The 18281-nt window shown below is 43.4% G+C and overlaps 1 protein-coding gene across 3 annotated transcripts in view; it reads left to right on the plus strand.

Moving 5' to 3' along the window:
- Positions 1–18281, plus strand: part of FARS2 (phenylalanyl-tRNA synthetase 2, mitochondrial) — a 581172-nt gene that overhangs the window by 156141 nt on the left and 406750 nt on the right. For all 3 annotated transcript variants that reach the window (XM_081086224.1, XM_081086225.1, XM_081086226.1), the window contains exon 3: positions 12467–12626. In XM_081086224.1, the coding sequence (XP_080942350.1) occupies positions 12467–12626 (160 nt within the window). The remainder of the gene's footprint in view (positions 1–12466; positions 12627–18281) is intronic.

Raw genomic sequence — 18281 nt, forward strand, 5'->3', positions numbered from 1 at the left:
ACTGTTACCACCTAGTTCATCGGTTAATGCTTAACCACTGAGCATGCCATGTGGGCCTTACCAAAGGATCTTAAAGAGAAATTTGAAGTGATCCAGGCAGTGAAGGGGTGCTGTGTTCCAGGTAGTGTAAGAAGCAGATTTGAAGGCATGAAGATAAAAAGGAGTGGGATGAATTCCTGAACCATGTACTGTGAACTTGCTGGAGCAGGGGGAAGAGATAGGAACTGAAGTGAGAGACAGTATAAACTGCTTCATGAAAGGCCTTCTAGGTAACATTATGGAATTTTAGCTTTAGTTTAAGAAGAATGAGAAGTCTAATAATTTTTAAGCATAAGAGTGATGGAGTTAGATTGGCATTTTAGAAAAAGGATTTTGCAGAATAGCCTATGGCATGGAGCAGTGTAGGGAAAGAATGAAGATGGTGAGACTAATTACAAGATTATTTATAATCATCCAAGAAACCAAGGCAAAAAAAATGGCGGGATGACAGATATGAAAGGGTGGATTTAACAGTATTAAAGAGGTGGAATCTTCTGACTTTGGTGGTTGCATGTAGGGAAGGGTGAGGAAAGGAAAAGCATTTGATTTGGTTTGCTTTCTTGGTACCATTTCCAAGGTTAGGGACCTCAGGAGGAGAAATGCTCTGGGGTTTGTGATGCATGAGAGCTAGTTGAGTTTGTGATCTGGTTAGCTGGAGGATTTGCAAATGGAGATGACCAGAGGCAGGTGTGTATATGTGTCTGGGCCCTTGCACAGTCGTCAAGGATGGAGATGGAGATTCTGATCCATCAGCATACACGTGGTGGTTGCAGCTAGGAGTGTAGCTGTTTCCATCCAGGGGAGAGTAAGCAAAGTTAGAAGAGTACAAAGCTGAAAATAAGGCCTGTGGGATACAAACATTTAGTGACAGGAAAGCAAGGTGGGTGACACTGTGAAGAATGACCAACTTAACTGTGAAGAGGAGAGAGGGTAGTCTGTACCATAAATTGGGATTAGTGGGAGTTTTGTTTGTGGATTGTTTAACAGGAAAATTGAACGTTTACTGAGGAAAAACAGCCAGAAGAGAGATTAAAGGTATAGGGGACATGGGATGATTTCTAAGAATTTTGAGGAGGCAAAGTGATGAAATTGGGTGTAATCAAGTCTTTGGGAGAGGGGTTAGTAAAGCCCAGAGCCTGACCAGAGAAAGGCATATAGTCCCCCCGCTTGCCCCGCCCCATTTAAGGTGGGCAGGAAGGTTTGAAGCATGACTACAGAGACAAATGCATTTATGAGGCTAGAGGTTGGGGACTCTCTTATCTGATGACTTCTCTTTTCTCAGGAAGAAGGCAAAACCAATTTTATTTCCTCCCTGGTGAAAGTAGGTGGGATAGACATTTTCAGGAGTGAGATAAGCCATGAGAGTAGTCTCTGAAGTTAATTGGGGAGAAAAAGTAACACTTCCTTCTCTGAGATTTAGTTCTTAACTCAGCACATGCTTAAAGAGGCAGTTCTAAATTAATTAAGTAATTAAAAAGAAATGAGCAAAGCATCTGCTGTGTTCAAGGCACTGTGATGATGTTCCTTATCCTTGAGGTCACACCTGTTATACAGAACCCTTTCCTATTGCTCCTAAGTTGGTCTAAAAAAAACCTGTCTTCCGCCCTGATTTGCTCAGTGGATAGAGCGTCAGCCTGCAGACTGAAGGGTCCCAGGTTTGATTCCAGTCAAGGGCATGTACCTTGGTTGCGGGCACATCCCCAGTGGGAGATGTGCAGGAGGCAGCTGATCGATGTTTCTCTTTCATCGCTGTTTCTAACTCTCTATCTCTCTCCCTTCCTCTCTGTAAAAAATCAATAAAATATATTAAAAATATAAAATAAAAAAACCTGTCTTCTTTCACAGTAAGATTTTGAAATGTTGCTGTTTGGGTATTTGTCTCTCTTTAGCATGCTGATCTCAATCAGAGGAGTATATGGTCCTTATATTCAAATTTTAAATAATATTTTTATTTTAGAATAGTTCTAGGTTTGCAGAGAAATTACAAAGACAGTACAAAGAGTATTTGTGTATCCTATACTCAGTTTCCCCTTTATTGACACCTGACTAGTATGTTTATTAATTAGTGAACAAATTTTTTGTATATTTATTTTTGTATTTCCAAACCTTCTTGCTGTGGTCTTTTCAGTTATCTTTGGCAGTGAGAGGAGCACTTGCCTGTTTATAATTCAGAAAATGAGTTGAATCGATAATTTGAACAATCTCTCTTACTGTCTTTGTGATTGTCTTGTCTCCGAGAAATCGTATAGTTGAGGGGGAAACAGGACGCAAAGAAAAATAAAGACCCAACTTGAATTTTATCATGTGAGTATAACCCTGGTGTCAGTTATATGTGTCTTTTAAAAAAGGTGTTATCTAGTAAATACAGTTTGTTAGAAAAAAATCTTTTAAAAATGGATTCATGCGTAATAAATAATGAAAAGAGCGGTATTTTGGTGCTAAGATCATACATCCTCTCTAGATGGCACTGGTTTTATACTGGCCCATCATTTTTGAGCTATAAAAGGTCTCTTCTGCTGAACATCACATTAGTGTTTACTAGCACAATCTGTCTTACTTCCCACCCAGCAGAACACAGAGCGAGGAACCTCTTTTATTAGTTGTAAGAGTCCATTCATAGCAAAGTAATTATGAGTGATATGGAATTTGCTGATAATTTCGCAAGTAAGAATGAAGAGAGCATTGATATAATGTAATCTGCAGTGAAATCATTCTGAAAAGTTTTAAATGAGCCTGTTTCTTCTCTCCAAGTCGCTTTTTTGATTGTCTGGCATGCACTTTCTAGCCCCAGATATTTCAAAATCCTTCAAAATGAAACTCTTTAACAACTTGTATTCTGTGGGCACCTTTAGCTTTTCACTTCTCAGCTCTATTATTGTGTCACACCCCAACTGCCAAGGAATTATCTTTACTTTTTACTCAGAGACTGTTGTTTAAAAACCATCTAATTAGACTGGTAATCTCTTGATCAGATTCTTTCTAATAGAGTTATACAGCTAAATTAAACATTTAAAAATATAATTTTGCAGAAATGTTTTAAGACTGTAGGCATAGCTTCATTCTAAGACAAAGCACATCAACCTCAAAATGTTGTTTAAGTACTATTATTGAGGTTTAAAAACTCTTCCTTTTCTTCCCTATTCTCTCCCCTCCCTCCTCCTCTCCACTTCCTCCTCTTTTTCTCTTCCTCTTCCTCCTCTTTCTTTCCCCCTTGCTCCTGCTCTTTTCACTCCCCACCCCTTGTTCTTTACTAAAATGCTGGTGTGCACTATCTGAATCATAGTAATGACCTCAGTTCTTTCTTGTACTCATCCTGTCTATTTAAACTATTTTGTTTAGCTGATCACCCAGCAGTATTTTTCCATTAACATTATCTTCAACTAGAGGCCTGGTGCACGACATTCATGCACTGGGGCGGGGGTGGGGGCTGCCTCAGCCCAGCCTGCACCCTCTCTCAGTCCAGGAGCCCTTGGGGGATGTCTGACTGATGGCTTAGGCCCACTCCCCATGTGCCTAAGCCAGGAGTGGGCAAACTTTTTGACTCGAGGGCCACAATGGGTTCTTAAACTGGACCGGAGGGCCGGAACAAAAGCATGGATGGAGTGTTTGTGTGAACTAATATAAATTCAAAGTAAACATCATTACATAAAAGGGTACGGTCTTTTTTTTTTAGTTTTATTCATTTCAAACGGGCTGGATCCGGCCCGTGGGCCATAGTTTGCCCATGGCTGGCCTAAGCCATCAGTCGGACATCCTTAGTGCTGCTGTGGAGGTGAGAGAGGCTCCTCCCACTGCCTCTGTGCTCGTTCACCAGCCATGAGCCCGGCTTCCCTTTGTGGGAGCCCACTATCTGAGCAGCGCTCCCCCTGTGGGAGCGCACTGACCACCAGGGGGCAGCTCTTGTGTTGAGCGTCTGCCCCTGGTGGTCAGTGCACATTATAGCGACCACTCGTTCCGCCGTTCGGTCAGTTTGCATATTACCCTTTTATTATATAGGACTAGAGGCCTGGTGCACAAAAATTTGTGCACTCGGAGGGCGGGGTGGGGGTCCCTCAGCCCGGCCTGTGCCCTCTCGCAATCTGGGACCCCTCGAGGGATGACCACCTGCTGAATTAGGCCCACTCCCTGGGGATCGGGCCTAAGCTGGCAATCAGACATCCCTCTGGCAGCCCGGGAGCCCTCGGGGGATGTCCACTTGCCAGCGGGGAGCAGGCCTAAGCTGCAGTCAGACATCCTTAGCGCTGCTGAGGAGGCGGGAGAGGCTCCCACCACCACCGCTGTACTGGCAGCCATTAGCCTGGCTTGTGGCTGAGCAGAGCTCCCCTGTAGGAGTGCACTGACCACCAGGGGCAGCTCCTGGTGGTCTGCCCCCTGGTGGTCAGTGTGTGTCATAGTGACCAGTCATTCCCAGTTGCTCTGCTGTTAGGGGCAATTTGCATATTATCCTTTTATTATATAGGATAGAGGCCTGGTGCATGGGTGGGGCCTGCTGGTTTGGCCTGAAGGGTGTCCCGGATCAGGGTGGGGGTTGCAATGGGTTGCCTGACCAGCCTGGGTGAGGGGCTAAGGGCCCTTTTCAGACTAGTCACACCCTGTTCAGGGAGCGGGGACACCACTGGGGTGCCTGGTTAGCCTGGGTGAGTGGCTGATGGCTGTTTGCAGGCTGGCCATAGCCCCTTCAGGGTGGGGGTCCCCACTGGGGTGCCTGGCCCGCTTGGTTGAGGGGCTGAGGGCCGTTTTCAGGCTGGCTAAGCCCCCCAGGGGGAACCCTCACCCCATGAGGGTGTGGCCATCCTGGGTGAGGGGCTAATGGCTGTTTGCAGGCTGGCCACAGCCTCCAGCCACCCAAGCTCCCAGTGGAGGCTGGCTGGAAGCAGGTATCTGGGATTTATTTGTCTTCTATAATTGAAACTTTGTTGCCTTGAGCTGAGGCCACAGCCGGCTAGGGCAGGCAGGAAGCTTGGCTTCCTCCATCACTGGGACAACCAAGCCTCCTGCTTGCTCCAGCTCCGTGGCTGCTGGCCACCATCTTAGCTGAGTCAATTTGCATATAGTCGCTCTGATTGGCTGGTGGGCGTGGCTTGGGGCATAGCAGAGGTGCAATTTTCATGTTTCTCTTTTATTAGATTAGACTAGAGGCCCGGTGCACAAAAATTTTTTCACTCTGGGGGGACAGGGGTCCCTTAGCCTTGCCTGTGCCCTCTTGCAGTCTGGGACCCCTCAGGGGATGACCACCTGCTGGCTTAGGCCCGCTCCCTGGAGGATTGGGCTTAAGATGGCAATCAGACATCCCTCTGGCAGTCTGGCAGCCCTCGGGGGATGTCCCCTTGCCATCGGGGAGCAGGCCTAAACTGCAGTTGGATATCCTTAGCGCTGCTGAGGAGGCAGGAGAGGCTCCCACCACCACCGCTGTATTGGCAGCCATCAGCCTGGCTTGTGGCTGAGCAGAGCTCCTCCCATGTGAGAGTGCCCTGACCACCAGCGGGCAGCTCCTGCATTGAGCGTCTGCCCCCTGGTGGTCAGTGTGTGTCATAGTGACCAGTCATTCCCAGTCTTTCTACTGTTAGGGTTAGTTTGCATATTACCCTTTTAATATATAGGATAGAGGCCTGGTGCACGGGTGGGTGCTGACTGGTTTGCCCTGAAGGGTGTCCTGGATCAGGGTGGGGGTCCCGTTTGGGTGCCTGGCCAGCCTGGATGAGGGGATGATGGCTGTTTGCAGCTGGTCACACCCCCTTCAGGGTGGGGGGTCCCCACTGGGGTGCCTGGCCAGTCTGGGTGAGGGGCTGAGGGCCCTTTTCAGGCTGGCAGGTGACTGAAGCTCCCAACCTCTTTTTTTCTTTTTTTTTTCTTTTTTATTCTGGGATTTATTTACCTTCTATGGCTGTCACTGGAGCTGAGAGCTGGCTGTAGCTCTGAAGCTCGGCTCCAACTCTGAGACCTAGGCTGCTGAAAGCAGGTATCTGGGTTTGTTTGGCTTCTATAATTGAAACACTTTTGCAGCTCCAGCTCTAAGGCCCGGCTGGCTGAAAGCAGGTTTCTGGGGTTTGTTTAGCTTCTATAATTGCAACATTGTTTCTTAGAGTGCAGCTCAGAGGCCAGCAGCGGCAGGCGGGGAACCTTGGCTTCCTCCATCACTGGAGCACGCAAGCCTCCTGTTCGCCTCAGCTGCCTGGCTGCTGGCCGCCATCTTGGTTGGCAGTTAATTTGCATATCGCCCTGATTAGCCAATGGGAAGCATGTCAGAGGTACGGTTAATTACCATGTTTGTCTGTTATTAGATAGGATTGTCTCTTCAATACTCATGTTACTTGTACTTTCATTCGATATTGTTCAGAGCAAGTATGCTGTTAAGGGCTGCCCCATAGGCTTTAGACTTCTGCTCTATTACTTCAGGCAAAGATTGAAGTAATAGACAGGGTGGGTAAACATTTAGCCTCCATATGTAAAGCAGGTTGTATAGATTAAACCAATGACCAATGGATATTTTAAAGTGGCCGAATAGAAAAATGACTGCTTTGAGTGGTCCTAAGAAACGCCTTAAAATTTTGCTGTCATCCAAGCCCATTTACACTCGGCCAGGATTTTATATAGATGTGTATTATTCTTCTGACCATTTGCTTTTTTATTTGCTTTTAAGATATTTGTTTAATGTCCGGGCCATTTCAAAAAATTCTTTTGGCATTCTAAATTTTAAATTTAATTGCCTTTTGCAGTCCACTTTTATTTTTAAGCCTGATTAGACTTAATTTCTTGCACCTGCTTTTTCGTATTTGTGAACTACTTTCCCTGGCTTCTCTAAGCAGTTGCAGTAGGAGTGGAATTTGTGTTCTGGGTCATTTGGGTTTGTGTAAGGACAGTTGAGATAATGTCAGAGAAACAGAAGAAATCCTAGGAGAAAAACAAATAACACAGCCTATTGTATCCAATTAATGGATATCTACTTTAATTTCATCAACAGTGGATGTCTCTCAAACATAAATTTAAGTGAGAGGCAGCCACTTACATCTCCTTGGAATCAAAGATTGGATGTTTTTAGTCCCAGCGTGGTGAACTAAATGGCTAAGTGATTTTAGCCTCTCTGGATCTTCACCTCTCTGGATTTCACTTCCTTATTTGGGGTTGGCTTAGTTCAGTGGTTCTCAACCTTGACTGCACATTAGAATCACCTGGAATCTTTTTAAAATCCTGATTTCTGGGCCTCAGATGATTTTAAAAAGATTCCCAGGCGATTCTAATGTTCAGTCAAGGTTGAGAACCACAGGCTTAGTTGATCTCTAAAGTCCCTTCCAGTTCTAATTTATATGTCCTTTAGACATAATTGGCTTGTTTTCATGGTCTTATTCTTCTGTGTTATATTGGGCAGATTGCCTAATGAATTAATGCTTTTCCTTCTATCACAGTTTTCTAAACTTTGGTCTTTAGTGTATGTTATAGGTATTTTTTTGGATATACAGTACCTATATTTTGTGTATTCTATTAGATCTTAATAGTTTTCTTTCAAATAATCTTAAAGTGACTGACTACTTTTACTTAGCACCGTTTTAAGTTATACAATCTGTTGATTATGTGTGTGATATGTGATATTTTTCTAGTACACAATTAAATTAACATAGAAATGTTAAAGTATTTATTTCGGTGCCTCCCTAAGTCTTAATAGAATGTGTGCTGCTCTTTGGGAAACATCACTATATTTTGGATTTGTTTCTCCAACTATCCTTATCCTCTCCTAATATTTTTGGTATGTTTTCTGTACTTGCATAGACATGCCAGTGCTTCTGATTGATCTACTAAAACTATACTAATAAAAGGATACTATACTAATTAGACTGAGTTGACTGGACATTTTCCGGTCATCTTACCTTCCTTCTGGACAAAGCTATGGTGGCGTGGGCTGAGGCAGAGGTGGTTAGGAGTGATCAGGCCCTCAAGGGAGGGCAGTTAGGGGCGATCAGGCTGGCAGAGGAGGGCAGTTAGGGACGATCAGGCTGGCATTGGAGGGCAGTTAGGGGTGATCAGGCAGGCAGGCAGGTGAGCAGTTAGGAGCCAGCAGTCCTGGATTGCAAGAAGGATGTCCAACTGCTGGTTTAGTCCCAATCGGCAGTCAGACATCCCCCGAGGGCTCCCAGATTGGAGAGAGTGCAGGCCAGGCTGAGGGACCCCCACCCCATGCATGAATTTTGTGCTCCATACCTCTAGTCCTATATAATAAAATACTAATATGCAAATCGACTGAATGGCAGAACGACCAGTCGCTATGATGCGCACTAACCACCAGGGGGGCAGATGCTCAATGCAGGAGCTGCCCCCTGGTGGTCAGTGCACTCCCACAGGGTTTGTGCTGCTCAGCCAGAAGCCCTGAACCGGGCTTATGGCTGGCGAGTGCAGCGGAGGTGGCGAGAGTCTCTCCTGCCTCTGAGGCAGTGCTAAGGATGTTTGACTGCCAGCTTAGGCCCACTCCCCATGGAGCGGGCCTAAGCCATCAGTTGGAAATCCCCTGAGGGCTTCCGGACTGTGAGAGGGTGCAGGAGGCCAGGCTGAGGGTACCTCCCCCATCCCCCCAGTGCAGGAATCTTGTGTACTGGGCCTCTAGTATTGGCCATAATGAATAATTGAAGCCTGTAGTGCAAAAGTAAACTCCCAGAATTACGATGTGTTTGATTTTGCTGGACACTTAGAGGAACTTCTACTTTGCAATTGCCTTAGTTCATTTTCATAGCCTGAGGTTCTCTCTATGTACCCAGGTAATGTGACACTTGACTATAAGTCTATACAAGAACTGGTTTAATTTTCATCCTTATCATGAGAATTAAGTCTTTTAGGGCTATTTAGCTGACACCCAACTTGGTCAGACACTGTGGACTTTTACTTTGGCCTCACTTGCTGTGGTAGCTATCACAACCAATATTCAGTTTTTCAGTTGGTACATTGGCTAGGCACTATTCTCAATATTTCTCTCTGCCTTTGTGCTTTCTATTGTGTTACTTCTTCAATGCTCTTAAGAATTTTTGACATTTTTAGTAGATCAATCAGGAAGTCTTGTTAATATTACTAGAAACAATAGTTAATTTATTACTTTATTAAAATTTTATTACAGCAGACATTAGGTAGAAACAATAATAGATTGATTTGCTCTGTTCTCCTTGAGTCAGTCTCCTAGCAGATAAAGATCTGCTTTGTTGTTAAAGACTGGGTTACTATTTTAGTGGTAAAGAAGCTTATGAATAATAACAACTAGCCCCGGTGCACGAAATTCATGCACATTAAAAGGGAATTAATTGCCCTAACCAGTGGATGGCAATTAATTGGCTCAGTGGATAGAGTGCCGGCCAGTGGACTCAAGGGTCCCAGGTTCGATTTCGGTCAAGGGCATGTACCTTGGTAGCGGACACATCCCCAGTGGGGAGTGTGCAGGAGGCAGCTGATCGATGTTTATCTCTCATCAAAGTTTCTAAGTCTCTATCTCTCTCCCTTACTCTCTGTAAAAAAACAATAAAATATATTTTTTTATAAAGGGAATTAATTAGCAGAAACATTTTAATATTGCTATTTGCCCTTTCTCTATAATAGAAGTGTGAAAGATGAAAGAAAATTAGTAAAATGTATCTGAAAATAATATATAAATTTATTAATAAATAAACAGTAACAAAAGGATATAACAACAGAGGCATGATATAAAAACGACAAAAACATGATATGAAAACAACAAAAACATGATATGAAAACAACAAAAACATGTTATAAAAACAACAGTGATGCAAACAATGACTGATAAAGTGATTAAACTTATTCTAATATCTCCCTGTACACCACATTAAGAGTGAAAACACTTTCAGAGTGCTTGACTAATTTCCCTTGTGATGAAGTACTTAGAACTGTAACTGTAACATCACAGGCTCTTCAAACTTGAGAGAAAGCAATATATAACTGACCATGTGCAAAAATGGGTTCAGATAGGAATATGCCTACTTTGTTTAGAGTTTGTCCTTGTGATTTAGTAATAATCATCACAAATGCTGGCATCACGGGAAACCGTTGTCAAATCAATTTAACTGGGAGGCCAGTGTCAGATGGGGACAAATTAATTCTTGGAATCAGAACAGCCTCTCCCTCTGCAGATCCTGTTAATACTTCAGCTTCGATAATGCTAGGTAGTAATCTTTTGATAATAAATCTGGTACCATTACAAAGACCCCATTTACTATTGAGATTTCTCAATAGGATGATGATTGCACCCACTTTTTTTAATTTTTTTTATTATTAGTTAAGGTATTACAAATGTGTCCACATCCCCCCCCCCCATTAACCCTCAACCTCCCCCCCACACACAAACTCATGCTCCCATCCCCCTGTTGTCCATGTCCATTGGTTTGGCTTATATACATGTATACAAGTCCTTCGGTTGATCTCTTCCCCTTACCCCCGCCCTCCCCTACTTTCCTTCTGGGGATTGGTAGCCTGATCGCTGTTTCTCAGTCTTTGGGTCTGTCCCTTTTCATCAGTCTATGTTGTTCTCTATAATCCACAAATGAGTGAGATCATGTGGTATTTATCTTTCTCTGACTGGCTTATTTCACTTAGCATAATGCTCTCCAGTTCCATCCATGCTGTTGCAAAAGGCAAGAGTTCCTTTTTTTTTTACCGCAGCATAGTATTCCATTGTGTATATGTACCACAGTTTTCTAATCCACTCATCTGCTGATGGGCACTTAGGCTGTTTCCAAATCTTAGCTATGGTGAATTGGATTGCACCCACTTTTAATTTTAATTTATGACACGGCATTCCCGAAGGAGTAATACTATTAAGAAATTCGATGGGAAAATTTTCCTTTACAGCATCATCTGTGGAATCAATGGAATCATCACTCAAATATGTGTGAAAATCTCCATTGAGTATATCCAAATTTTCTTCATTTAATTTTTGAACATGCTCATTTTTTGGACAAAGAATTGCACGTTTAGATATATTTTTAATATTATCTATAGCAGTGGTTCTCAACCTTGGCTGCACATTAGAATCACCTGGGAATCTTTTTAAAATCCTGATTCCTGGGCCTCATCCTCCGGAAATTGTTTCTTTGTTATGGGGTGGGGCCACAACATTAGTAACAAAGAAACAGAATTAAAACTTTATTGTGAGGAGCCACTACAGTGTTTTGGACAAGTTCAAGCCTTGGACTGATGAGAGGGCACAGTCCTCTCATTGCCACGTGCAAGTCCCAGCTTGGAGGGCAGGGCCCTCCCAGCACAATTATAGCCAACAGCTGTAGTTGTAAGCTTGAACCTATGGTCCGAACACGTGACCCCACGTGCCTGAGTGATGTAGGCTTGCTAGAGTTCAGGTGCATGTAGTTGAGTAGGATTGAAACCCAGGAGAATGTTGTGAACATCTTGGTCATGCCCTTACTTTGCCTTGTAGCATCTGCTATAAAATAAAGGCATGGTTGTGGGCGTGGTCGCTGTCTCTCAGAGTACCAGTGTCTCACGGAGACCCAGCTTTCATTCTCTTGTCTGTCTTTTCTAATACTTTCACCCGCCCCCACTCAGGTTCACTCTTGGCTGTGCTGGCACGGCACACTTTATAAAGATATGCCTCCACGCTCCCAGGGAGGGTTCCTGCCTCAAACCCCACCCTTACAGGAAACAGCTCGGGGAAGGCGCAGCCGTTGCCAAGACAACCCCTGCAGGACTGACTTCCTTCTGCTTGGTCGAGGTTTTTATATAAGTACATAACTGTGGTTAATAATTATGATTGTGATTATAATGAGGAAAATTTATTTAGCCATTACATTGTGCCAGGTATTCTATACTTTTCATGCATTATTTTATTTAATTATTATAAAATGTCTTAAGTTAGTGTTGTTATTCCTACTTTACAAAGCATTACCTGAGGCTTAGCTACCCTGTCACTTGCTGGAGTTTATCTGGATAGTAAGTGGCAGAAATATGCTTCAAGCTGGTTCCTGGGCTCTGGAGATACAGGGTTAGCAAAGTCCAGTATACTTCCTGCCTTTGTGGATTTTACAGGATTTAATTCCTAGACTATACTTCCTACTTAGTCTCAGCACATATTCTAAGGACACTGTGGCATGGTCGGGGATATAATTTTAGAGTCTGAAAGCCTGATTCACTGGTATTTCCACTAACATTGAGGATAATGTCTCTTGTGAGGAAATCGTTATAAGTTAACACAAAAGTAAAATGAGAGATCAGCAAAGATCAGAACAGTATCTTTTAATTCCCTAAACACTGTCCATTCCCTAAACACTAGCACAGTGTTTTTATTCAGAGTCGGTACTGAATGAATGTTAATTTGAGTGTGTTCATTGGCTATAAGACAGTGTATTTTATTCCCACATTATGGTTTTTGATATAGACTAACCAGGATACTATTTTTATTTATTTATATTATTCCTTATGTTTACAGTTATTTGCTGGTGTAAAGGATGGAGAAAGCCTGCAGCTCTTTGAACAGAGTTCTCGTTCTGCCCACAAACAAGAGACGCACACCATGGAGGCCATGAAGCTCGTAGAGTTTGACCTGAAGCAAACACTTACGAGGCTTGTGACACATCTTTTTGGAGATGGTAAGTACTCCAATACCTTTGACTTTGGGGCTTTGCATATTCACTAATTACCATCATCCTTAAGTCATTAATATACTTGTGTCTAGATTTTTTTGGTCTAAGTTGTGGCTTAATCGTTCAGGTCTATGGTGAATTAGAACTTATGGATTTCCTGGCTCATTCCTGTGAGGAGCAGGAGTATATGAAAATAGAATTAACTAGAGAAAGAAAAAAATGATGGTGTGCTGTAATAAGAATGAGAATGGATTAAAATCATGTCATTCATCAGTAGTGAGAATGTGTGCAGACTGATTAGTGTTCTTGCATAACTATATTGTCATTAGGTCAGACTTGAATGGTGGGGCAATATTCTCTTTTTTTCTTTTCTCATTTATTAAACATTCTTTAGGTACAGTTAACATTCAATATTATTTTAATTTCAGGTATACAGGATAGTGGTTATACTTCTATATAACCTACAAAGTAATCACCTTGATAAGTATACTACCCACCATACATAATTATTACAATACTAGAGGCCTGATGCACAAAATTTGTGCACAGGTAGGGTCCCTAGGCCTGGCTGGTGATCAGGGCCAGTCAGGTACCTCGCCTCCCTGCCCCCTTGTTCCCTCGCCAGCTGTGCCGCTACCAAGAGGTTCCCCCCTGCCTCCCCACCTCATTCTTCCTTCCCTCCCTCAGTGCCCCACTGCCACCGCTGGTCACCTGCTATGTTCCGCGCTGCCTCCTGATGGTCAGCACATGTCATAGCGAGCAATTGAACTCCTGTTCTCCCAGTCGAATTCCCAAGGGGACACTTTGCATGTTAGCCTTTTATATATATAGACTAGTGGTCCGGTGCACAAAAATTTGTGCACTCGGGGGGGAGGGGGGGCCCCTCAGGCTGGCCTATGCCCTCTCGCAGTCTGGGACCCCTCGGGAGATAACGACGTGCTGGCTTAGGCCTGCTCCCGGGTGGCAGAGGGCAGGCCCAATCCCTAGGTGCAGCCCCTGGTCGGGCTCAGAGCGGGGCGGATTGGGGAGTTGGGGTGCCGCCCCTGTCATGCACAGAGTAGGGCGGATTGGAAGGTTGCGATGCCACCCTCAGTCACGCTCAGGGTAGGGCCGATTGGGGGGTTGGGACACCGCCCCCTGTCACACTCAAGGCAGGGTTGATGGGGAGGTTGCGGCGCCACCCCCTGTCACGCACAGAGCAGGGCCCATCAGGGGTTTGGGGAGCTCCCCGCTTTCACTCACAGAGCAGGGCCGATCAGGGGGTTGAGGAGCTCCCCCCTGTCACTCACAGAGTAGGGCCTATAGGGGAGTTGGGGCACCGCCCCCTGTCACACACAGAGCAGGGTCGATCAGGGGGTTGGGGCGCCGCCACTGTCACACTCAGGGCAGGGCCGATGGGGAGGTTATGGCTCTACCCCATCACACACAGAGCAGGGCTTGTGGCGGGGAGGGGGTTGGGGTGCTGCCCTCTATCACCCACAGAGCAGGGCCGATCAGGGGGTTGGGGCGCCGCCACTCTCACACTCAAGGCAGGGCCGATGGGGAGGTTATGGCTCTACCCCATCACACACAGAGCAGGGCTGATCAGGGGGTTGAGGCACCACACCCTGTCACACATAGAGCCGCAGGGCGATCAGGGGGTTGGGGAGCTCCCCCCTATCAGGCACAGAGTAGGGCTGATCAGGGGGTTGGGTTGCCTTCCCCTGTCACGAACAGAGCAGGGCGGATAGGGAGGTTGTGGCCCCGCCCCCTGTCACACACATAGCCGCAGGGCGATCAGGGGGTTTTGGGCACTGCCCCCTGTCACGCTGATCCCGGTGCCGGAAGGCCTCTCGGCTCCTCTGATCCCGGTCCTGGGAGGCATATTACCCTTTTACTATATATAGGGTAGAGGCCTGGTGCACGTGTGGGGGCCGTCTGGTTTGCCCTGAAGGGTGTCCTGGATCAGGGTAGGGGTCCCCACTGGGGTGCCTGGCCAGCCTGGGTGAGGCGATGATGGCTGTTTGCAGCTGCTCACACACCCTTCAGGGTGGGGGTCCCCACTGGGGTGCCTGGCCAGTCTGGGTGAGGGGCTGAGGGCTGTTTTCAGGCTGGCAGGTGACTGAAGCTCCCAACTGCTCCTTTTTTTATTTATTTTTATTTTTTATTCTGGGCCAGCTTTAGCTCTTGCTCCAGCTCTGAGGCCTCTGTTGCTGAAAGCAGGTATCTGGTTTGTTTGGGTTCTATAATCGAAACTCTGTATCAACTCCCGCTCTGAGATCCTGGCTTGCTGAAAGCAGGTTTCTGGGGTTTTGTTTAGCTTCTATATTTGTTACAATGTTTCAAACTGCAAGCTCACAGGCCGGCAAGGCAGGCGGGGAACGTTGGATTCCTCCATCACTGAAGCAAGCAAGCCTCTTGTTAGTTTCAAGCTGCCTGACTGCCGGCCGCCATCTTGGCTGGCAGTTAATTTGCATATCTCGCTGATTAGCCAATGGGAAGGGTAGCGGTTGTACACTAATTACCATGTTTCTCTTTTATTAGATAGGATTATTGACTACATTCCCTACGCTGTACTCTACATTTCTGTGACTATAATTTGTACTTCTTAATTCCTTCACCTTTTTCACCCAGTCCCCCAAACCCCCTTCCCTCAGGCTACCATCAGTATTAAAGTAAAGTTGTTTAAATAAAATTGAAATAAAAATCTCTCAGCCCTGACCGGTTTGGCTCAGTGGATAGAGCGTCGGCCTGCGGACTGAAGGGTCCTAGGTTCGATTCCTGTCAAGGGCATGTACCTTGGTTGCGGGCACATCCCCAGTAGGGAGTGTGCAGGCGGCAGCTGATTGATGTTTCTCTCTCATCGATGTTTCTAACTCTCTATCCCTCTCCCTTCCTCTCTGTAAAAAATCAATAAAATATATTAAAAAAAATGTTTCAATTTTATTAGTTTTTTCTTTTTTTAGATTTCACATATAAGTGACATCATATGGCACTTGTCTTTCTCTGACTGACTTATTTCACTTAGCATAATACCTTCTATGTCCAGTCATGTGAGGCAAGATTCTTAACCAAGATTCCTAACCATTCTTAACCACTGTTCTTAACTAGTGGAAAGTTTTACATATTTATATATTGATCACTACTGTCAACAGCAAAAATTTGAAGAGTGAATTTCATAGAGGAAGAATAGTATTTTTTAAGAGCTGGACTCAGTTTTATTTAATTACTTGCTCTTGATTATTTCTCTAAGAAAGTTTTTTAAAATATATTTTTTATTGATTTCAGAGAAGAAGGGAGAGAGAGAGAGAAAGAAACACCAACAATTAGAGAGAATAATTGATCGGCTGCCTCCTACATGTTCCCTACTGGGGATTGAGCCTGTAACCCTGGCATATCCCCTGACCTGGAATCGAACCATGACCTCCTGTTCATAGGTTGATGCTCAACCACTGAGCCATACTGGCCAGGCCCTAAGAAAATATTTGTTTGTAATGTACCCCCTTCCAATTATTTATGGCTTCCTTGAAATAATATTTTGTTTGTTTTTAGAAAGCTATAAAGAGTAGGTTATGAGACCTACAATTTAAAAATGTTTAAAAGACAGAAGCTAAGCTATTCTTATTCTTGTGAAATTTTTAAAAGAACAGCTTTATGAGGTATAAATGACAAAAAATAAACTAAACGTATTTAAAGTTCACAGTCTGCTAAACTTGACATACAATAAACTGAACGTATTAACACAATTTTATTAGTTTTGACATAGGCGTGCACTTGTATAACCACCAACAGAATTAAGATAATAAACATGTTCATCATCCCCAAAAGTTTCTTCTTGCCCCATGCCCTTCCCTACATCTCCTCACCCCAGGCAGCTAGAGAACTGCTTTCTGTCACTTTTTTATTTTTTTATTTTTTTATTTTTCTATTTTTATTTTTTTTACAGTGGTTAGATGCCACAAAGTAGATGGCAATGCCTTAACCGTATGTGTGTTGTTAGGCCCGAGAGCCTCCTCCATCCTTGTCAAGGGGAGTGCTAACCTTCTCTCCTTTCATACAACACTGCTTTCTGTCACTTTTGATTAGTTTGCAGCTGTTAGATATATATAAATAGAATTCTGTAATGTGTATGTTTTTTTGTTTTTTTTTGAGGGGGTGGCTTATTTTAGCATAATTATTTGGAGATCCATCCATATTGCAGTGCATGTCAATGGCTCATTCCCTTTTATTGCTAAGCCTTCCATTCCATAGTTTTTTTTTATTTATCCACCCATTGATAGACATTTAGGTTATTTCTAGTCTTTTGCTATTACAAGTAAATCTTCTTTGTATGGACTTATGTTTTCATTTCTCTTCAGTAAATACCCAGCAGTTGAATTGCTAGATCATAGGGTAGGTGTATTTTAACTTTCTGCGATGTCACTTAACGGTTGTCTGAAGTGGTTGTGCAATTTTACATTCCTTCTACTTGTGTATGAAGGTTCTAGTTGCTTTACTTCTTTAACTACACCTGACACAATCAGTCATTTTAAATTTAACCATTTAGTGGGAGTGTAGTAATATGTCAAGTAAGTATTCAGAATATTTAAACAACTCCAAATAAACAAGTGAAAATCAACTTAAGAGAGACATGGGTGAAAATGAATGTGACAAATTATGTAGCTAAAGGACTAATGAATACCTAAAAAAAAGATGCTCACCCTTATTAGTAATCAGGGGAATGCAAATGAAATCCACCATTAGCTATCCTTTGCACTTATATATATAGAATTATTTTTTAAAATCTAACATTTGTAAATATTGACAAAGATATAGAAAAACAGAGGCAGTAGAAAGTCCTGGTCCTGTGCAGGAGTCTCAGCTACCAACCCCAGCTGGAACTCGGGTACTCAGTATTGATTCACCTGTTTTTTCACACCTTCAGGTTCCCCTACTTACCTGTGAACTCAACTGTGTATTTAAAAGGATTCTAATTATAATTTACTAAGTTTCTAATGCCCTGTTTTAGCAAGACTTGTTAGAATATCTAGACTTTCATATTCTCAAATGCATAGTTCATGTAATATTTAAGAAATCACTAACTAACCCTGTGTATTTTAAATATATATACATTTTAAAAAAGTATATCAGCTGCATGCTAGTGGATGTTTTTTTCTAGGAGATGGAGGAATGGTATTAGAAAAGAAGTACAAACCAGGCTTCAAGTGTGTTCATTGAATTTTATTAAAATAAAGAAGATAAATTAAATATGAAAAATGTTATGATTGATGAAACTGAATAGTGGGTGTATGGATATTTTCTATTTCTGTCTCTTGGTTTGAGATATTTCATATTCAAATGTTATAATGTAATGGTGAAATAGGTTTCAGATAGAGATTACTGATGTCAACATTTTATTATAGCCAGTTTCTCTTTACTTTCATGATAAAAGGAAAGTATTATGATATTTTTAGAAATAGTATCATCTAGTTAGCATTGGAATGCAGGGAGATAGATTATATTGTTCAGGCAATTTTTGAAGCAGGTTTTGGTAGAAGGGATTTCTAGTATTTTAGGGGAGAAAGTGTTTAATGTCTAGTAACTTTATGGAGAGATTCAGGCTTATCTGAATGTTTTCATTGTCAATCTATGGAGAGACTTGTTAGAGCTCTCCTTATTTATGTCTTGTTATGCACATTTTTG

The sequence above is a fragment of the Myotis nattereri genome (genome assembly GCF_964212035.1).
Source record: "Myotis nattereri genome assembly, chromosome: 3".
In the NCBI taxonomy this organism is placed as follows: Eukaryota; Metazoa; Chordata; class Mammalia; order Chiroptera; family Vespertilionidae; genus Myotis; species Myotis nattereri.